Below are 21931 nucleotides of genomic sequence, written 5' to 3'. Positions count from 1 at the left end.
AAAAAAAGAGTTAAAAGTGGCTAAATGTTGAAATATTCAATGTTTAAATTGTATTTTGTGCCGTTGTTACCGCAAAAATGTTTACGGCCATTTTTAAAATTACAAGAATTTTTATTGAGCCATGTCACAGTGTTTGTGTTATTAAAATACAACAAAGAAACAACAACAACCACAACAACAATAGCAGCAGCAGTAGCAAAAACAACAAAAAACTAACAAATTCCCAGCAACAACGAAAACAAGCTAAAATCCAACAGCAGCAACAGCCAAGCCACAAAAAACAACAGCAATTACAAAAAAGAGAGCAACAGCAACAAAGGCAGGACCAGGAGCAGCAATTAAAGCAATTACAACAAATTTACAAAAGAATTAGCAATGTTTGTATTGCCCGGATTAACACAGTTACAACTACAACTACAACAAATACAAAACAAACAACGACAACAACAATCATACAAATTTCCCACACAACGACAACTACAGCAACAGCAACTACAGCTGCAACAACAACAACAAAAACAATGCCAAGAGCAATCACAAATCAACAAATCATCAACATTGCCGCAACACACACAAAAACTACCAACAACAGCAGCAACGAGCAATTTTTCATCGGTGGCAACATCGCCAACAAACAGCAGCAAAAGACATCGAAACACTACCACAGCAACAACAACAACTATTCATCTGCATACAAAAACGCCAGCAACATCAACGGGAAATTTAACTGTAACGCCTCGTTGCCTACACCTGCATTTGCATTTAATTATTGTGATTATCTTGGCCTGTTGTACAACATGGTAAGTACCTTCTCATACACATGTCCTACTACATCATTTATAAACAAACCAACCAACCATCCGACCAACAAAAAATCGTAACAAATTTATCACCTTCAAAGCCAACCATCACCAAACCAACCTGACTAAAACTACTCTCGTAGCAAAACCATCAACCATCATTAACAACATCCATCCATCCACCTCATTGTCATCATCACGACTTATTTTTTTAACATTTTTTTTTTGTTTTTTTTTATATTTAAATAAAAAAAGGTGTTTTTTAAATTGATTGTTAACCAGGCCATAAACAATAAAAAAAGAATTAAGCCATTCACTGTAAACAGCGCACAACTCAACACAAGACAAGACAAATTAATCAATCATTTAATTATTCCATCAACACCAAAAAAAGACACAATTAATCGTGTTGCCTGTGACCCCTTAAATAAATATCTGAAGCTTTAATAGAATTGTCGTTTAGTGGGTAACAACATGTAATTGTTAATACGCCCATTTAATAAGACAACTAATTTGCATCGCAACAAAAAATATTAAAAAAAATATAAATAATTATCACTTAACCATATTTGCATAATCTTATAAAGCTGCTATTCATTTTTTTTTTACAATAAATTTGATGAAAAGCCTCAGGTGTATTCCTTTATGCCCACTTTTGTAAATCTGTTAGAATATGAAAGCACTTATTATTAATTGATGAGCTAGTAAATGATTTTCTTTATTGACATATTTTCATAATTGGTTTGTGACTTGAACCCATTAAATATACTGTATTACAAAAAAAATATCCGAAAGAATTAAGGTAAAAGTCACCTACTACATTAATTCTTTTTAATTCTTAATACTTTATCGTGAGAAGGGTATATATAAGTTTGTCATTCCGTTTGTAATTTCTACATTTTTCATTTCCGACCCTATAAAGTATATATATTAGGGTGGAGCGATTTTGATTTTTTTCGTAATCGCTTAGGAATACCTGTTAAAAGTTGCCTTATTAACTCCTAAATATACACAAAAAATTTCATTTGGTGGATCGTATATATAGAGGTGCCCCCACATCATTATAATAATACAGAAATAAATGTGTCTAGAAAACGGGGGGAGTGGAAGTCCCCAATGCCCTCCTTATGTCTAGTAGCCTTGGATGTCCTCTATCAGTAAAAAAAATAACCAAGTGATTAGGCCCACTTTCCTACAAGTACGATTTTGTGGATTGGTTATAAAAATACCCAATTCGGCATATGTGGGCTGTAAAACGTATGAAATGTGAATTTAGTTTCTCAAGTAAAAATTTGTTTGTTTTAATTATTGAATTGGCCTAACAATACATAAAAATATTTATATTCAATAAAAACTAAAGTTTATAAAGTATAAGGTTGTTTAATGACCATATGAAAAGTAGGCAATTCAAAACATCAAAATAGGTCAGTAATATTTCGTACGTTTAACTTACTCATTATATCGCTATTCCATTAAAACAAAAACAAAAAAAAAATTCATACATTATCGCTCCACCTTAATATATATTCTGGATCCTTATAGATAGCGGAGTCGATTAAGCCATGTCCGTCTGTCTGTCCGTCTGTCCGTCTGTATGTTGAAATCAATTTTCTGAAGACCCCAGATATCTTCGGGATCCAAATCTTCAATAATTCTGTCAGAAATGCTTTCGAGAAGTTTGCTATTTAAAATCAGTAAAATCGGTCCACAAATGGCTGAGATATGAGGAAAAAACCAGGACAACCTCGATTTTTGACCTATATCTGGATTACTAAGTCAATAATATAGACAATAAGAATATCTTATGATAGATATTTCAAAGACCTATGCAATGACGTATATAAAACAATAGTAAGTTGGATCTACAATGGGTATTTTTAACACGATTTTTTTTTTCGCCAAAAGTTTTTTTTCGCTAAATATTAAAAGAAATTGAACAAACAAAAAAAAAATTTAAAAAAAAACAATTCGAAAATTTTTTTTTCCAAAAAATTAAAAAAACTGCAAAAGAAAAATAAATTTTATTTATTTAAAAAATATTTAAAACTTTTATTTTGAAGTATAATTTGGTGAAGGGTATATAACATTCGGCTGAGCCGAATATAGCTCTCTTACTTGTTTTTTTTTTTTTGAAACTAGCTATAGTTGCGAGCAAAAAAATCCTATAATCTTCGAGTATAATCCTCTAGTCTTAAAACTGCATCCTATTAATATGTTATTTTGGTTGTTATTTTCTGCAATTATAGTTAACTTATGTAAGTCCACAATTTATGAAAAATTAAATTCAACTCCTTCTAAATCATTTATTAAAAATAAAATAGTATTTATTATTAAATTATACTTTAAACTAATATTTCGTTGCAAATCCATTATTAGGTATTATCGCATTTAATCTTGAATGAATGGAATCAACTTGATATAAATACTTAGTATCGAGAAATATTTTTCCCCCATCTTGTTTTCATTATTGTTTCGAAATCCTTTAGATTTTCTATGGGTTTAAGATCGGGGGATTGTGGCGGCTACTCCGAAACTTGCACATCATCGGACTAACCGTTTTTAAGTAATCACTAATTATGTGGAGAAACGTCTAAAAAAATAACAGTTTTACTTAAACATTTAAAAAAAAAAATCTCTGCATAGAATTTAAAATTTGGACCATATTTGTAGTACGGGAACCTCAATACATAAACATTTTGTAATGGTTTAAAATGCCTCTAATTTTTTTTTTCGATTTTGTTGCCCTGTGTAATTGATAAACCATGAAATTAGTGTTTGGAAAGGGTTATACGCCTTTTAGGTGCCTACTTATTTATGAGTTAGCAAAATTTAAATTTGTGGAAAAATCAATTTTATGGGAAATATTTTTTAAAATTTTAACATAGGAATGTCATTGCAAATTGCCGATTGTTTCAGAGAGCGGGGTTGAACTCATAACTCCTCTCTATTTGTTATTAAGAATTGCATTTGAATCTACTCTCAATTTGTGCATTTTCTGTATCATCAGTGAGTACCAAAATATTGAACTGGTATATTTTAAAAGATTTTATTTTACTTGAATTTATTTTCAAAAATTTAAAAGCGGTTATAACCGCTTTTTTGGTTAAGTCGGTTTCGGTTTTTTTGAAAAGCTCACATGTGTATTTATGAGTTGTAGTGTATTAAAAATTTTAAAAAATATTTAAAATCCAAATACATTAATTTTTGGAAGAATTTTTGTATTTATATAAATGTCAAAAGCGATCTGGAAAGCTTAAAAACATACTCAATGCTTTGTTAACTATATGTCCTACAAGTACACTGAGAAAGATCATTTTCAATGTATAGCTTCATAAAAACAAAATAAAAAAATCGAGATATTTTTTTTTTGACCAATTTGTGTTTCTAAAAACCTAACGTGGTTGACATTTGCAATTAAATAAAATTCATAAAATATCAACCACTCACTTTTAGAAAAAAATCAATTTTAATGCTGAACATGGCTCAAATTTGATCCGAAGACCTTGTGAAGGTTAAAAGAAATAATCGAAAGGCTTATTTTTATTATATGATCTCATTTTTGTTGTGTTATGTTTTTCCATTAACTGTTTTATGTTTTAATAACTATTATTTTAATAAATAATTTTTTTTTGTTTCGTTTCAATATTTTTCTATAAAAACCGGTTAACCGGTTATTATTAAAAAACCGAAACCGGTTTATATTAAATTGCAATTTTTCGAAGAAACCGAAATCCGGTTTCTGAAAAATGTCGAAGAATCGATCACCCTACTGAGTACGCTAGCGTAATATAAATTTAACATGTTTTCGTAAAAGGTTATACTATGTTCACATTTGCAGAGTTAATCATCTCAAACGTAATTAAGCTCTAATCACTTCAAAATCGAGATGATTATCCATACATTTAAATGATTTGTTAATCACTTCAAATTGACATGATTAAAACTTAATCACTTCATTAAATACATAGAATCACCATACCTCAAACCGACTATGATGTAGCATCGGCCACCTTTCAGTGTAGTACCGATAAAAAAATGTTGACAGAAGTTTTTTTCACAATATTATGAACTGTGAATTATGAACTCCTTAAATTGTAGGTTAATTTTATTGGGTGTATGACTGTATGCTATCAATTACAGATGGGTTACATATTCAAGATAAAATTACACACAATATGAATAATATATGTACAAATATGGGGGATTTCATGTCAAGTGAACCAATTTTAAAAATCGATGTCTTCCGATCGGGATGAATTTGCACCAAGGTTAGACCTATTGGATAGTAATTCAGATACAATTTTTCAACAAGATCGGTCAAGAACTCTCTGAGTTATAGGGGGTCAAAATTTGACATTTTGGCCAAAAATGTGTTTTTTCTCATCCATGTAACTTATTACCTATTGTTCTTAGCAAAATGTGTCCCAAATAGTTTAGATAGCTATTTCTTCAATCTTTCGAACTCAAGACATACAATTTTTGAGTTAAAACATTTATTTTGATATATATCTCACTGGAATCCCACTACGAGACCAAAAAGCTCATAAAGGAATAGACTGGGGCCTATTTCACTAAGCTACAAGTTCACAATTACAGTTGTTTTTGACTGTAAAATTGTAAACTTGTGAATAATTGCGTTTCATCAAAATACAATTACAAGTTTGTAGCTACAAGTGAATTTTACAAGTCACAAGTCATACTTCTACAAGTGGTTTTGTTTCACTAAACTAAACTTGTAGAATTGTAGAAAAAAAGTTTAGGGTCGACGGAGACCCTCAGAAACATTTTTACAAGTTACAAGTGAATGATAAATTGAAATAAAATTTGATTTTTAACTATTTTTTAATAAAAATTAGTTAAAATAACACAAAATCCAAAATTTTTAATATTAATTAGCATTTGGTTACCTTAATATAGAAAGGCCCTAACTTGTATTTTTTTTAAGCCGAATTGTTTTGCTAAATATGATATATGATTGGACCATTTATCGAAATAATCAAAAATCTGGGCTTATAAAAAACACGAATTAGGGGCTTTCTATATTAAAGTAACGATTTATTTATTTTGTTTACTATTAAATAGGTTTCAATACAGAGAAGGTATGCCACCTAATTTTAAGGCGATTGATGTAGGGTATCATATGGTCGGGCTTCACAGACTATACTTTTTTTTTTGCCTTTGGGAATAGCCACTTTGGTAATCTAAACATGTATAGACAATTCTAAATTAGTACCCAAAATTGCAAAAGTATTTATTTGTATCAGTCCCCGTACATTTTCCGATAGATTGGGTATAAACAAGTAAGAGAGCTATATTCGGCTATGCCGAATCTTATATACTCTTCACCAAATTATACTTCAAAATACAAATTTTAAATTTTTTTAGGTAAACAAAAATTTTTTTTTCCAAAGTTGTTTTTTTTCATTTTTTGGAAAAAATATTTTTCGAATTTTTATTTTAAAAAATTTAAAATTTAAATTTTTTAAATTTTAAAAAAAATTTTAAATTTAAATTTTTTAAATTTTAAAAAAAATTTTGTTTTTTTAATTTTTTTTTTTGATGAAAAAAAATTCGGGTTTAAAAATATTTTTTATATAAGAAATATTATTGAAATATGTTATATTGCGTTTTTATAGGATATTTTAGCATTTTGAGTAATAATAAATAAGAGTTGTAAAATTAATATCACAATATATATGTACAAGAACTTGTAATTGTAGAAATTGTAGTTTACAAGTGCAAAAAGCTACAAGTGTTGTGAAAATTTTAATGAAACACAATTCATCAGCACTTGTAAGAATTAGACTTGTGATTGTAACTTGTAAACTTGTAGAATTGTAGTTTAGTGAAATAGGCCCCTGAGCTTTCTTTTGAGTAAAAAAAAATTAAAAAAACGGGCCCATTTTGAAAAAAAGTCAAAAAAGTTTTTGACACATTTTGCTAAGAACAATAGGTAATAAATTACATGGATGAGAAAAAACACATGTTTCATAATTAAAAAGTTTAAAATAATCTGCTGATATCTTTCATAAATTTCCATATTTAATGCCTTAAAGAAATATAAATTTGTTTGTTGTTTTTTATTTGTCAACTTAATCATTTTAGTGTCAACTTAATCATCTCAACTTAATCAAGATTTTGCTTAAACACGTTTAAAAGCCCAAGTGTGAACATAGCATTATATTGCATTCAATTATTAAAAACTAGCCAATGGTATTTTAACTAGCCAAGAGTGTATGCAAAAAGTTATAAAGGATATAAGTATATTATTAATTTTCTTTTAGGCATTTCGGAGATTATTGTGACACTTACGGCCATTTTCACAATGTACGATTAAAAGTTAACGTGAACTTTAACCGCAAGTAAGGCTAATTTGAATTTCACAATGTACGATTAATTCTTAATTGACACTATTTAACAACAAAGTTGCTGTTAAATATAACCGAACAAATTTCGCCGGTTAGCATCTTAATTGTAAGAAATATAATAAAAGAACATGGAAAAACATTTATATTTATGTAATATTTATAATTTTTAAAAGTGTAAAGCGAAGATAAGGAAATTTTACACGGGGTGATCCATATACCACCCGGATATTGCACTTACAAACCAAACAACAAATGTGCACTTTTCCTTGTTGGTTTTCAGTAATTGTTGTTCAGTTTGTTCTGTAAATTTTACAGTTAGGTACCTTAATATTTTTGAGTTTTATACGTTTTTTTTATTATACCACTAAGAAAACACAAATTATTATTTTTTATGCCGTCTTTTAGACAATTTTTTATATATCAATCTTTCATTACACTATTTTTCGTAAACAAATGCATGTATTATTGCCATACTTTCTACTGAATGATTTGGTTAAGTAATCAAATGACGGTGAAACGTAAATCGGTAACCGTTGGTTAAATGGTCCCCGTTAAACAAACCGACAGTTAGTTAATTTTCCGGTTAAAATTAAATAATCGTACATTGTGAAAATGGCCGTTAATATAATAATAGTTGAACTCAGAAGATTTGAGTAAAAAATGTGTCCTTGTTATTACTTCATATTTGATGAACTGAACAACTTTAAGAAAATGGAAATTAGATACATATATTTTGTTGAAAATATAATAATCTGATTTTATAGTCAAAATTAAAAAAAAATTGTAAAAACTGTTTGAGGCTCTATAAAGAAATTCAAATATCATTGAAATCATATTTAAGTAAGGTTCGAAAAACATTTTCTTAGTTTGAAATTCGCAATTTGATTTTATTAGTACTTCATAGATCTTAAGAAGAGTTAATAGCAGCATAAACGACTTAGCAACTTTGAATATCCTTTGAAAATTTTTATGGAAATTTAGAAATTTATATCTAAATTTTTTACTTAATTGTCAAAGTAGTTATAACTTTAACCAACTATTGTTTAAATTTAACTAAATTTGAATAATCAGTTTATATGTATAAAGACCACTTCAAATTTATTTTATTAACTTAAGTTAATAAAAACAAAATGACATAAATTTATTTTTATGAGTTAACAATGAAGTATGCAAGTAATTATGATGTGGTGATCCTCCTCAAAATCTACTTCAAAAAAAAACTTAAGGACATTCTGCATAAATATTTATGCTTATAAATATTCATGAATAAGTAAATGTACTCGTACAAGTATGGATGGATACATTCCAGATTGAGGAGAGCCTTTTCAGACAAACATATTTTCAATGTTGAGAAAATGCATAGTATACTTTTAGGCCTGAATGCAACTAATGAGATGCGTTTTACTAAACTATGTATATTAATATCCAGCACAGATAGGTGGTATCTACACTATAGTACAAGTAAAGCACAAACACATCTTATTAACTACAACTACTCCAAACAACTTAAGACCCTGATGCCATCCATCCTTAGTGGCACTTAAGGTAGATGTATACATGCCTTATACGTATCTATGCATCTAGCTACTGCAGTATATGCTGCACATGCACAATTTGCATCAAGTAATTGGCGATGATGATGATGACGATGGTGCAGATGCAAATGCCAGAGATAATGTCGATATTTGTAACTGTTATATGCAATTTTAAAAAACAATCAACAACAGATACGAAATACATACTCCTTCCTCCTGGTGGTGACAGAGGATGATGTTGCAGTTGTTGTTATCATTATTGTTGTCAACATAATTTTCTGGCTTGTTGACATCTTAAGACGTCAGCAACGAATGAACAAACGAAAAAAGGAAAAAAACAGTAAAGAACTGCATTAAAAACTTAACTGCAATGCACTAGATCTTGTTGCAGCATCATCAACAACGTAGTTGACGCCATTACAAGTCATAATTGCAAATGCATAATGAGCTTTACACACACACAGATACACACATCCCCAAATACACACACAAATACACACTTACGAATTCCAATACAAACGCACGCACTGTTTGAATGATGCTCGAATAGATGAAGATGAGGATTACAAGTATTGGATGGTATGGAATGGCTGAATGTTTTGTTTAAGAGGAGTATATAAATTAGCTCTACACGCTGCTGCCATGAGATGAGATGACAAGCTTAAGCATGATTTATTTATATTTTTTTTTTTGTTGCCCCCCACACACAACCAACAACATCCCTAGTCGGAGAAAAAAAGGCGTTTTTGTTTTGCATTTGTCAGATTTTGTCTTCTGTTTCTGTTGCCATTCAACAATGGTGGTTACAATCACGAGGCATCTTGCGTCTGTGCGTCAAAGTGTGTGCCCCTAAGTGCTGGTGTATGAAATGCAAATGATGCTTACAGGTTCTAATAATGTGCATCCTAATTGAGTGTCAAATTGTGCATGTTTTCCAACCACACAGCCACACACACATCATCGTCATCATCAAGTGTGTGGTACCTACCCACATGCCACGATTTAGCTGTACACTTTGAGGTCATTCCATTCTTATATGTATTTTATTTTATTCAAAAAATACTAAATATTTCTCGAGTCCTCTTGGTGGAGCAACAAAAAAAAAACCAGCTTATTAAAATAGAAATTTATCTATTCTATACAACCACCAACCAACCAACTAACAGCCTTAAAAGTATGCAATGGTATTTTTACACATTTAATTGTAACTTGAAGTATGCAATACTTATTTCTCATACATATTTTCACTTGTAAAACAAACAAAAGTATTTCTTTTGTAATTAAAAACAAAAACAGAAAACGAAATAAATAGAAGAAGGGGAAAATACTTTTTCTGAAGAGAAAGTTTCGCACTCACTTAACTATTTTCTTAACTCCACCACACACACACATTTTGCAAGAATTTTGAATGGCCGCGAGCCATTACGCTTCTCCTCTCGAAAAACAAGCAACTTGAGTGCATGAAATGGAAAATGTGTAGCGCCAAGTTAACAAAGCTTTGAAGTTATTATTGGGCCCTTAAGTGGTGTATACTCGAAAAAGGGGACTTGAATGGAAACAACTGGTTCAGCTCAGTTCTGAAGAATAGCAAAACATGTTCGCACAAAAGGACTTTGCTGAAAGATGACGCACAATTTAAGTGACACCATGGAATGTTGTTACTTTTACGCAAGATTGTAACATTGTAAGTACGAGTAGTTGAAGTGAGTTTTTTACTCCGCCTATTAAAAGAATGCAATTCATTCGAAGGAGGCGAGTTATTTTGAGTTTTAGTAGTTGCTATATATGTAAATCTGACAATAGAGGTAGGCCTAAATGAAAGAAAAACTTAAAAATTACTTCCTTATAGGCAACCTAAAATTTTCAAACACTTTTCTAAAGACAAGAGATAAATTTGAAGCATCTTAACAAGAACACAATTAGTACTGTGACTCATTAACAAGAGTACACTTGAACACAGTAGCAAACGCATTTAAATAACTGTAATAGAGTTCAAACTATTAAGGAATAGAACTTTAGAAGATACTTTGTTGAAAGCTAACAAGCTTCTGATTGAGATTCCAGGACAAACGTGTTAGGTATATGTTCGTTATCTGGGTATTATGAACTCCTTAAATTGTAGATTAATTTTATTGGGTGTATGACTTAAAAATGCGGGATTTCAAGATAAAATTACACACAATATGAGTAATGTATGTACAAATATGGGGGATTTCATGTCAAGTGAACCAATTTTTAAAACCAATGTCTTCCGATCGGGATGAATTTGCACCCCTATTGGATAGTAATTCAGATACAATTTTTCAACAAGATCGGTCAAGAACTCTCTCCGTTATAGGGGGTCAAAATTTGACATTTTGGCCAAACATGTGTTGTTACTGTAACCATTTATATAGTGTTACAAGTTTTTTAACTATATTATAGTCACAGTAACCATTTACATGATTGTGGTAACCATAATATGGTTAAGTTACGATTCACATGATTGTCTCAACCATATATATGGTTACAGTAAACATATATATGTTTGTGGCAACCATATTTATGATGAATAATTTTATCATAATATGATAAGTCCTTCATCATATGAATGGTTGTCACAAACATATATGTATATATGTTTACTGTAACCATATATATGGTTGAGACAATCATGTGAATCGTAAGTTAACCATATTATGGTTACCACAATCATGTAAATGGTTACTGTGACTATAATATAGTTAAAAAACTTGTAACAATATTGAAATGGTTACAGTAACCATGCCCAACTATATTTTTTCTCTGCGGGCATAACTTATTACCTATTGTTCTTAGCAAAATGTGTCCCAAATAGTTTAGATAGCTATTTCTTCAACTACCGAAAAAAAAATCTAAAAAAAAAAAAATACAAATTTTTCAAATTGAAATAAAATTTTTATTTATGAATATTTTTAATGAAGTTATACAATTATATAGATTTTTTTATTGAAAATGGCAAAATAAAAACAAATTTTGAAATTTGCAATCAGGAATCCCGAAATTCCCAAAAAAAAGTATTGAAAAATTCCAAAAATGGGATATTTTCGTTTTTTGGCTATAATATCAATACCAGGGGCGGAGTTATCGGAACACTTTACAAAATAATTAAGAACATATTGGGCCATCTAAAATGGGTTACTATATTTTGATATCAACTATGCGATTTGAGATTTTTTGCCCTAAAGTTGAATTTTACATAAAAATAGGCGTTTTTTTAATGGACCTGGTCCCCTCGGTATCAAAAATTATAAATCTTTTTTCATTTAAAATATTTGATGTAAAGTTAGCTTTTCAAAAAGTACAAATTCAACGTAAAAAGAATAAAAGTACTTTTTTCCCAAAAAAATAGCGAAAAATAGTCTTTAAAAAAGTGGAGAAAATCGGGAAATATTTGGAACCGCGGTCATCAAAAAACTGGAGTAGGGTGGTGAAATGTTGAATTTAATTTTCAAATGCGAATATCTCCTAAGCTATAAAAGATAATTGATAGCTACTACGAGGTTTTATGTAGTGCTCGATGAGAAGAATCGGAACACAAACGAAGAAATATGATAATTTTTAAAATTGAGGTGTCCTACTTTAGGGACCCCTGGTTCCGCTCGTGGTGGGGTCATGATGTCCAAAACTTAAACTCGACAACACTTCCTTTTTGCGCATGTGAAATTTCATTCAAATTGGACTAAGGGTTTAGAAGTTACAGATTTATTTCCATCTTTTTTTCATACCACTGTGCAGCGCTCTCTTTGTATTTGGTATATTGGTGGGGAACCTTGTTAATGCTTAGTCCTCTTTTCTAGGGGAGGGGAAGTCAGGGTGTTTCTTGGATGGATTGTTTAGAGGGTGAACAATTTTAAAAATTCGAAAACCATGATGAACATTTTTCGTCCTCTGCTTGGTTCTTTTCAAGAATACTTACTATCAATCATTGAATACAATCAAACTTAAATCAGAATCTGAATGAATTTTCTAATAAATTATTTCATTTCATTCTCACGCGTTAAGAATTCTCTCTAAATTTGAATTTCTTAAGAAAGTAAAGCAAAAACCTAAATATTTAAGAAATATTTCCAAAGTATTTTAAAAATATTTATTTAAGCGCCAATATTCCCTTTTTTAAAAACTTTACTACATAAAATACTTTGTATGGGAATAATAGTGTGTCCCTTAAACATCTCTTTTGTCGATTTAGTTTCAATAAATTGTAGATTTATTGAATTTGTAGTTTGGCCTTCAAATCGATGATTTTATGACTGTTTGCACAAATTGGCTGGCAGCAAATGAGTAAGAAAGAAATTCGTGTGAGTTGGTGTTTAACAAATGTAAATCCTTGATTTATTAATAATTTGCGGTCCATTTGATGAAGGCGCTACAAAAGAATGTCAGCTTTCCATCAATTTAAGGCAACAACTTTGTAGTTTGTGTTCTATAAGAGCCATCCAAAGAAATCCTTTGTTTTAAAACCGTGGGAAACATTTAAAAAGCTTTTAATATTATTTCGCATGTCTTTTATTTTCAATTTTTTTTTTGTTTTGTAGGTTTTATATTTGAGATTTGAATGAAAAGAAAAACAAAAGTGCAGCGTCAATGTTTCAAAAAAAATTAAAAATATTTAATGGAACGTTAACGTTACAAAATCGAAAAAGATCTCAACCATCATCGGAAGATTATCGAAAAGGTAACAACCAAACAGCAACAATAGTAATTATAATAAAAAACTCTTTAGCCTGTGTTGTTGTTAAGCTGTGATGGTGATACACTTTCATTTGCTCATAAACTGCAAAATTAAAAGAAGCAAGAAAAACAGAAATGAAACACTTTTTATCTAAAACACATTTTAACGCTGATAAGCGCCACATTTAACACAATATTCAGCTTTGTATCGTTAAGACAGACGGACAAAAACAGACATACATACAGAATAGCTAGATAGAGTTGGATAGTGTGTTGCTGAAAGGAATATCATGGTCATTATATTCATTTATTTTTCAATTTTAAATGCATACCAACGATAAATTTATAAGCGATCAATTATCGATCGCTTAAAAAAAAAGTTGATTTTTAAATATTTATTCCATCGTGGCTTAGCATCATCAACATCATCATCACCACCACCACCATGAGCAACAGGATCACCATCATCATCATCGTCATTGCGTGTTTTACAATCTTAAGCTCCTCTAGAGCAGAGCAGTAAAATGATTCACCTTTTACACATGCTTTAAGAGTTTCCTGGCCTGATCACTTTACGATCAATTCATACTTAGTTGTTGTTCGATTCTGTTCTGGCTGATTGTTGCTATAATTTTTTGTTGAAATCTTTAGCAATTCAATTCTTATCAATTTTATTGACTTTAATGTTGTTTTAATAAACACTGCAAGAAATTACTAAACTACTGAAATAATTCTCTCTAAATCTCATTTTTAGTTTTACCTTTCTGTTCTCTCCTCATTGTTAGTTTTTTCTCTGTGTACCTACAACTACTAACCAACTAGTCGTTGTTAGTTTATAAAGCTGTTAACACAAAGTATTTATCTTATGCGAATCTTTATTTGAAATTCTTTATCGGTTCTTTTTTGTTTTACATTGAGATGGAAAAAAGTCAGAATGTTTTGCATTAAAATTTTTGAACCCAATTAAAATGCATTTTGTTTGTTGCATTATCATATTTTTGCATCGCCATATCTTGACCAAAATGCTAAAGAACTAAATTGAAAAATGAAACTGATAATAAACAGCATTTCTCTTATTTATTGCCTCAATGCGTTTATTTTCAAAAAAATAATTTAAATAGTTTTCGAAACAAAGGTTAAAAATTAAGCTTGGAATTTTATGATAGAATCCTGATATTAAAACACAAGTGCCATTGACAGGAGATTTGAATTATTTACAGGGTAATAAATGTATTTACTTAACTGTTTTCTAACAAGTTTATATCATTAAAGAACAACGATTCTAGTTCAGTTGTAGTTCGGTTCTAGTTCAGTTCTAGTTCAGTTCTAGTTCAGTTCTAGTTCAGTTCTAGTTCAGTTCTAGTTCAGTTCTAGTTCAGTTCTAGTTCAGTTCTAGTTCAGTTCTAGTTCAGTTCTAGTTCAGTTCTAGTTCAGTTCTAGTTCAGTTCTAGTTCAGTTCTAGTTCAGTTCTAGTTCAGTTCTAGTTCAGTTCTAGTTCAGTTCTAGTTCAGTTCTAGTTCAGTTCTAGTTCAGTTCTAGTTCAGTTCTAGTTCAGTTCTAGTTCAGTTCTAGTTCAGTTCTAGTTCAGTTCTAGTTCAGTTCTAGTTCAGTTCTAGTTCAGTTCTAGTTCAGTTCTAGTTCAGTTCTAGTTCAGTTCTAGTTCAGTTCTAGTTCAGTTCTAGTTCAGTTCAAGTTCAGTTCTAGTTCAGTTCTAGTTCAGTTCTAGTTCAGTTCTAGTTCAGTTCTAGTTCAGTTCTAGTTCAGTTCTAGTTCAGTTCTAGTTCAGTTCTAGTTCAGTTCTAGTTCAGTTCTAGTTCAGTTCTAGTTCAGTTCTAGTTCAGTTCTAGTTCAGTTCTAGTTCAGTTCTAGTTCAGTTCTAGTTCAGTTCTAGTTCAGTTCTAGTTCAGTTCTAGTTCAGTTCTAGTTCAGTTCTAGTTCAGTTCTAGTTCAGTTCTAGTTCAGTTCTAGTTCAGTTCTAGTTCAGTTCTAGTTCAGTTCTAGTTCAGTTCTAGTTCAGTTCTAGTTCAGTTCTAGTTCAGTTCTAGTTCAGTTCTAGTTCAGTTCTAGTTCAGTTCTAGTTCAGTTCTAGTTCAGTTCTAGTTCAGTTCTAGTTCAGTTCTAGTTCAGTTCTAGTTCAGTTCTAGTTCAGTTCTAGTTCAGTTCTAGTTCAGTTCTAGTTCAGTTCTAGTTCAGTTCTAGTTCAGTTCTAGTTCAGTTCTAGTTCAGTTCTAGTTCAGTTCTAGTTCAGTTCTAGTTCAGTTCTAGTTCAGTTCTAGTTCAGTTCTAGTTCAGTTCTAGTTCAGTTCTAGTTCAGTTCTAGTTCAGTTCTAGTTCAGTTCTAGTTCAGTTCTAGTTCAGTTCTAGTTCAGTTCTAGTTCAGTTCTAGTTCAGTTCTAGTTCAGTTCTAGTTCAGTTCTAGTTCAGTTCTAGTTCAGTTCTAGTTCAGTTCTAGTTCAGTTCTAGTTCAGTTCTAGTTCAGTTCTAGTTCAGTTCTAGTTCAGTTCTAGTTCAGTTCTAGTTCAGTTCTAGTTCAGTTCTAGTTCAGTTCTAGTTCAGTTCTAGTTCAGTTCTAGTTCAGTTCTAGTTCAGTTCTAGTTCAGTTCTAGTTCAGTTCTAGTTCAGTTCTAGTTCAGTTCTAGTTCAGTTCTAGTTCAGTTCTAGTTCAGTTCTAGTTCAGTTCTAGTTCAGTTCTAGTTCAGTTCTAGTTCAGTTCTAGTTCAGTTCTAGTTCAGTTCTAGTTCAGTTCTAGTTCAGTTCTAGTTCAGTTCTAGTTCTAGTTCAGTTCTAGTTCAGTTCTAGTTCAGTTCTAGTTCAGTTCTAGTTCAGTTCTAGTTCAGTTCTAGTTCAGTTCTAGTTCAGTTCTAGTTCTAGTTCAGTTCTAGTTCAGTTCTAGTTCAGTTCTAGTTCAGTTCTAGTTCAGTTCTAGTTCAGTTCTAGTTCAGTTCTAGTTCAGTTCTAGTTCAGTTCTAGTTCAGTTCTAGTTCAGTTCTAGTTCAGTTCTAGTTCAGTTCTAGTTCAGTTCTAGTTCAGTTCTAGTTCAGTTCTAGTTCAGTTCTAGTTCAGTTCTAGTTCAGTTCTAGTTCAGTTCTAGTTCAGTTCTAGTTCAGTTCTAGTTCAGTTCTAGTTCAGTTCTAGTTCAGTTCTAGTTCAGTTCTAGTTCAGTTCTAGTTCAGTTCTAGTTCAGTTCTAGTTCAGTTCTAGTTCAGTTCTAGTTCAGTTCTAGTTCAGTTCTTGTTCGAGTTCGAGTTCGAGTTTAGGTGACATATTTCTGTATAAATGCATTTTATTTTACTTGTAATTATTTAAAACACCCTTACAGTATTTATCCTAAAGATTTATGTATATTTAATTTTCAAACCCAGGGAACCCCCACAACTTAAACAAATTTCCAGCATTTTGATTTTTTTGTCAATTAAATAATAAAGGATTTAAGACTCCATGAATATATGGAAATAAATCTATTGTCTGCTTTTAGGTTAAGACTCTTCTGACAACAACAAAAATTTAAAACAAAAAAAATCGTTTTAACAATTTTCATTTCAAGAGTTAAACCAAACAACAGCAACAACAACAAAAATACACAGTAAAAACCGCAAGTCTAAAATTAAAATTAAATCAAAAACTACAACAATTTCAATTTATTAGGAATGTGGAGAGAAGCAACATTTTTTTGTTGAGGTTTAGAACAATGTAAAAAACGTATACATACATAGTACATACATTGATGAAAGACTCTGAAGTTTGCAAATCAAATTAAGCAGACATTCAGTCATAGAAGATACTAACTTATACTCAGACACAATCATAGAACAAAAACCGAAAATAAAATCTTTTTTACAAAAAAAAAAAAGGTTGCTAAAATAATTAACCTTGGGTTGGCTGAGAACAAATTGCCACTTATTGTTTGTTTTTCGCTTAAAACATTTTACAGATTTAATCAAACATACGTCATATTTTAATGGTTTCCAAATGAAATGCTACTGCATTTTTGCTGATTTCCAACATCAGATTTTGCTTCAAATTCATGGAATTTTAATTTTAATAATGTTTGTTTTTTGTTCCATCTGTTCTTTTTTTTTCTCGAGAATTTAATTAAAACTAAATCTGCAATAATAATCATAAATATTTCAAACACACAGACATATTTTTTATGATTACGATTATGTATTAGATTTGTTTAAATCTAACACAATAAAACGTTTTAAACAATATTCGTCTAGAGGTGAAGCGAGTAAGTGAGCAAGTGATTCACCATCCGGCATAAATGAATGCGAAATGAAATGATTGACATGTCACAAGACAGACAGGTTCCAACACATAACAGACATTAAAGATATTATACTTCATAATTCCACATCCACCATGTTTTTGAAGACATCAAATACGCAGATTTGTTGAAATGAAATTGTTTCATAATTTGTTTATCACCATCATAAAAAGAGTCATCGCCATCAGCAGCAACAGCAGCAACCAAACAAATTTTTTTAGGTTTTTTGTATGTCCAAAGTGGCTTCTTTTTGTATAAAAGAGAACTTTAGGATTTCAAAAACCAAAAAGAAATCATAAAAACCCACAAGCCACACCTCATGCCGTTTAGAGAAAGATTAAGAAAATATTGCTGTGGCAAATCATTGTTTGACTAACATGTTGGCATGTTCAAGGTCAAAAGGTGATCAAAAACTATAGATAAATTTGTTTTTAAACATCAACCAAAAAAAAAACAAAAAACAAATGAAACCCCTACAAATGTTTAGTTAAGTGGCGTCTTTGCACTCTACATGACTTAAAAACAGCTCAAAAGAGGGGAAAGTTGGTTACATTTGTGTAGGGTTTACAGTAGTGAAAAATTTAACAGTGAACACTTGATCTTTGGATATTCCGAATCTTAAAATTTCTAGGAAATAGCTCTTATTTAAAACTGGCTTAGATTTCAACTAGAACTGAACTAGAACTGAACTAGAACTGAACTAGAACTGAACTAGAACTGAACTAGAACTGAACTAGAACTGAACTAGAACTGAACTAGAACTGAACTAGAACTGAACTAGAACTGAACTAGAACTGAACTAGAACTGAACTAGAACTGAACTAGAACTGAACTAGAACTGGGTTTATTAGTTTTAATGATCAAATTTAAGAATATAAATTCAATTTAAGCTTGAAATTGTACCGCAAACTCTTACTGCTATAAATGTACGAGTATATTGTTATAAGTAAAGGTTTATAACAGTTTTTTTTTCTCGTATTTATTCGAGATTTACATTAGTTTATTTTCGGATTTCTTAGTGTTTTAATGTAGATACATTAAATGAAAAAAAAAATCCTACGCTAAAATGCGTACGTGTCATTTTCACACACGTTCAAAAATGTTGTACGAGAATCGCGTATCAGTTGAAGTTCATCATTTTCAGTTTGTACGAGACCGTAACAAATTTTATTTCATGTATCTGTAGAAAAAATAAGTTTTTTGACTTTAAAAATTTAATAAAATTAAGCAGCAATAACGAACCTAAAAAGTCTTTAAAATGAGAATATACCTTTTGAAGTGTCACCTATACTTCGTAGGAACTAAGTATGCCCTTTAAGCAGGAGAAGTGTGTCTATAAACTTAAGTTTTTTCAATCTAACTGTGCGCCATAGTCTGTAATTTTATTTGTTTATGAAGCGTGAAACTATTTTATATTTTAACTAATAAAGATTCTACTTAATTCTTTTTACCAAAAAAAAAAAAAAAAAAAATTGGTTATTTAGTTTAAACAAAAATTCCAAAAACTAGTAGAATTTGATCATTCAATTTAGTTGCGGTAAAATAAAAAACAAACAATACTAATGCAGGTGGCATCATATGATGACTATCGTTAGATCATTAGAACTTATTAACCAGTTATGGGTGGTCCAGCGATTCTTGATTTCATGGCGACTATTTTGTTGAAACCGCAAAATGATTTTGTTCAAATATTTATTCATATTTACATGTGGCTAAACATGGGTTAATTAATGCATATATTGTATTTATTATCTCATTTTAGTTTGTTTTGCTCTAGTGATCTATATTACAAACGAATTCTCTATAAATCATTAAATTTATACGGGGTTATACAAACAGATAGCTGAATGCAGCAGCCCCCTGTCACCGCCTACAATCGTATGTGATCTTAAACTACGTTTGTTTCATTCCATTTTACCAATTAAATCTAATTAAACGATGAGAATAAGTCATGTAAAAAAAAACTGAAACTGATACTGATACTCATTATAAATTAAGCAAGACAAATGTATACGATCAATAGTGGCCAAAAAATACACTAAAAATCGTTGGTACATAATTATGGCGTAATTTAGAAATAGTTTTGAAATTTTTCTCTTCCAGTTAAGTCCAAGAAATTCAGACTAAACTGTTTAATATTTTAGTTTTTTTTTTGTTGGTGTGTAAAAATGAATGTATCCAGCTAGAAAAACAATATGAACTCAAAACCAAAGAGATGAGGAGAACTTGCTACTACTGCAAACGTCGCAGCTGATATTTGAATCATATGAAGCCCGTTTATGACTTATCGAGTAAACTCATTGAAAAGAAGAAATCTATCAATATCCTCATCAAATCAAGAGATGGACAGCCAGCCCCCACGATCGTCCATGAGTAGCTAAGATGGCGAACACATTTCATGGAAACACTGAACAACTTCCCCAACTCATTTAGATTCAACAACTCACCTGAAGTTACCCGTCAAATAAATGCCTACTCTTCAGAAATAGCTGTAATTGAAATGGTAATTAAGAAATACAGGAGAGATTCCCTGATTCTTTCAATACTATGGAAAATACTCACCCAAATTCTCTTAAACAACATAAATAGATGGATCAGGTCCAAAATTCGAAAACAGAAGGCTCGGTTCATCGACCCTTTTGCCCTAAGTCTGGTGTAAGACAAGGTTATCTGCTCTCTAGATATTCAATAACACGATCGACTCCAAAATTCGTGGAATACAATACAAGTCAGCTGGAAGATTTGAATTATGCCGATGATATTTGTCTATTGTTCACAAAAAATTCCGATATTCAGTCGATGATTAACAACTTAGATATGTTCTGTTACCTAGGCAACATGATAGGACGTGAAGATACTGGGAAAGCAGCTATCGACTAGAATTGGAAAAGAAAAAATAGAATTCATCAGCTTGGATATCTACCATAACACTAGTCCTGCAATTCTACTGCATGGCTGTGAAACTTGGCTGACTAACGGAATATTGAACTCAAAACTTCAAGCTTTAATAAACCACAAATATTATTATAATGCCGACTTATACCGACGTAAAATGTAAATCGATTGGTGATACCATAAGAAAAGATCCCGTCAGGAATCCCCAAGGTAGCAAGAAGAAAAGACTACCCAAAAATTCTTGGATGGTGGAAATATAGCTTACCGGAAAACCAAAAGGATTCACTACTCTGTCAAAATTCACATCTCAAATCTAGGCGACTGCCCAATGTTGGCAATGTGCAGAAGAAAATTGTTCGGAAGGGCCTTTATGGCCCCGGGGATGTATTTTTTGTTTTCTTCTTGTACCAGCATTCAGAGGATAGCCCCTATTCATTCAAAGCATTGTGTTAGAACTAGGAAAATAGGTTATGGGTGGGAGGAAAGAGTAAGTAGTGTTTGTGGACATTCGATTGAATCTTTCCTACATTGAAAATGTCAGGAAACACTTCAGCGGGAAGTTTTTTCCACATATGTACATAGTATGTGTTGTGCGGTCCACTGGCCAATCGACCACAAAGGGATGTGTTCTTGAGGAAAAACATATATTATGTAAAAATTTGAGGGTATCAGAGCACATTCCATTCTAGTACCGATAGAACAGTGAAACGCAGCCCACATTTCTACGGAGCTCCAGCGAATCAATAGAGTTGGATACCTTACTGTCATCAATCACCTTCGCCCTCTCCTGTACGCGGCCGAGAAGCTCCAAAATAGACTTTGAAGCACCGACCCATTCATGGGAGTTGTATTCCATTTTCGGTAGGATATAGTTAGGTGGTATAAATAGTGAGGAGATCAGATGGAGTGAAGTAATTCCTACACCGTTTTAGAAATATGAGACACTTGAATGTTTCTTCCGACACTTGAAAAATGTGTTTAAACCAGCGGACATCACATTGTATTCTCATGCCCAGAACACCAAGAGCATCTGATTCCACAATATTTACACCACCCAAAAAATACATATGAAGCGACATGGTCTGTCGTTCGTTTTTGTGTCAACATGCAACACTGAGTCTTGCGAGCGTTTAAAGCGAACCTATTCGCAAGACCCCATTCAGAGATTGTCAGAAGGGCTCGATTAAGGGAATCATTCATGTTTTACCTTATTGACCCAATCTCCGACAGGCTTGGTTTCTAATTTAATGAATATGAATGGCAAATGTTGCTGTCATCTGCCAAATAGTAGATAGGTTGGAAGTTTGATGTAGAAGGTCGTATAGAAATATAAGGAATAGAGTAGGAGAAAGAACGGAGCCTTGCTGTACCCCT

General features: G+C 31.2%; 1 protein-coding gene across 1 annotated transcript in view; it reads left to right on the top strand.

The window, feature by feature from the left end:
• Nucleotides 1–375: 375 nt before the first annotated feature.
• Wnt10 (Wnt oncogene analog 10) overlaps nucleotides 376–21931 on the top strand; it is a 69907-nt gene continuing 48351 nt past the window's right edge. Inside the window, exon 1 of the mRNA XM_065499276.1 lies at nucleotides 376–800. Coding sequence (XP_065355348.1) covers nucleotides 376–800 — 425 coding nt within the window. The remainder of the gene's footprint in view (nucleotides 801–21931) is intronic.

Source organism: Calliphora vicina, chromosome 2 (assembly GCF_958450345.1).
Source record: "Calliphora vicina chromosome 2, idCalVici1.1, whole genome shotgun sequence".
Lineage (NCBI taxonomy): Eukaryota > Metazoa > Arthropoda > Insecta > Diptera > Calliphoridae > Calliphora > Calliphora vicina.
Note: the sequence above shows the minus strand (reverse complement) of the source record. Positions and strands in the feature narration are given on the sequence as shown.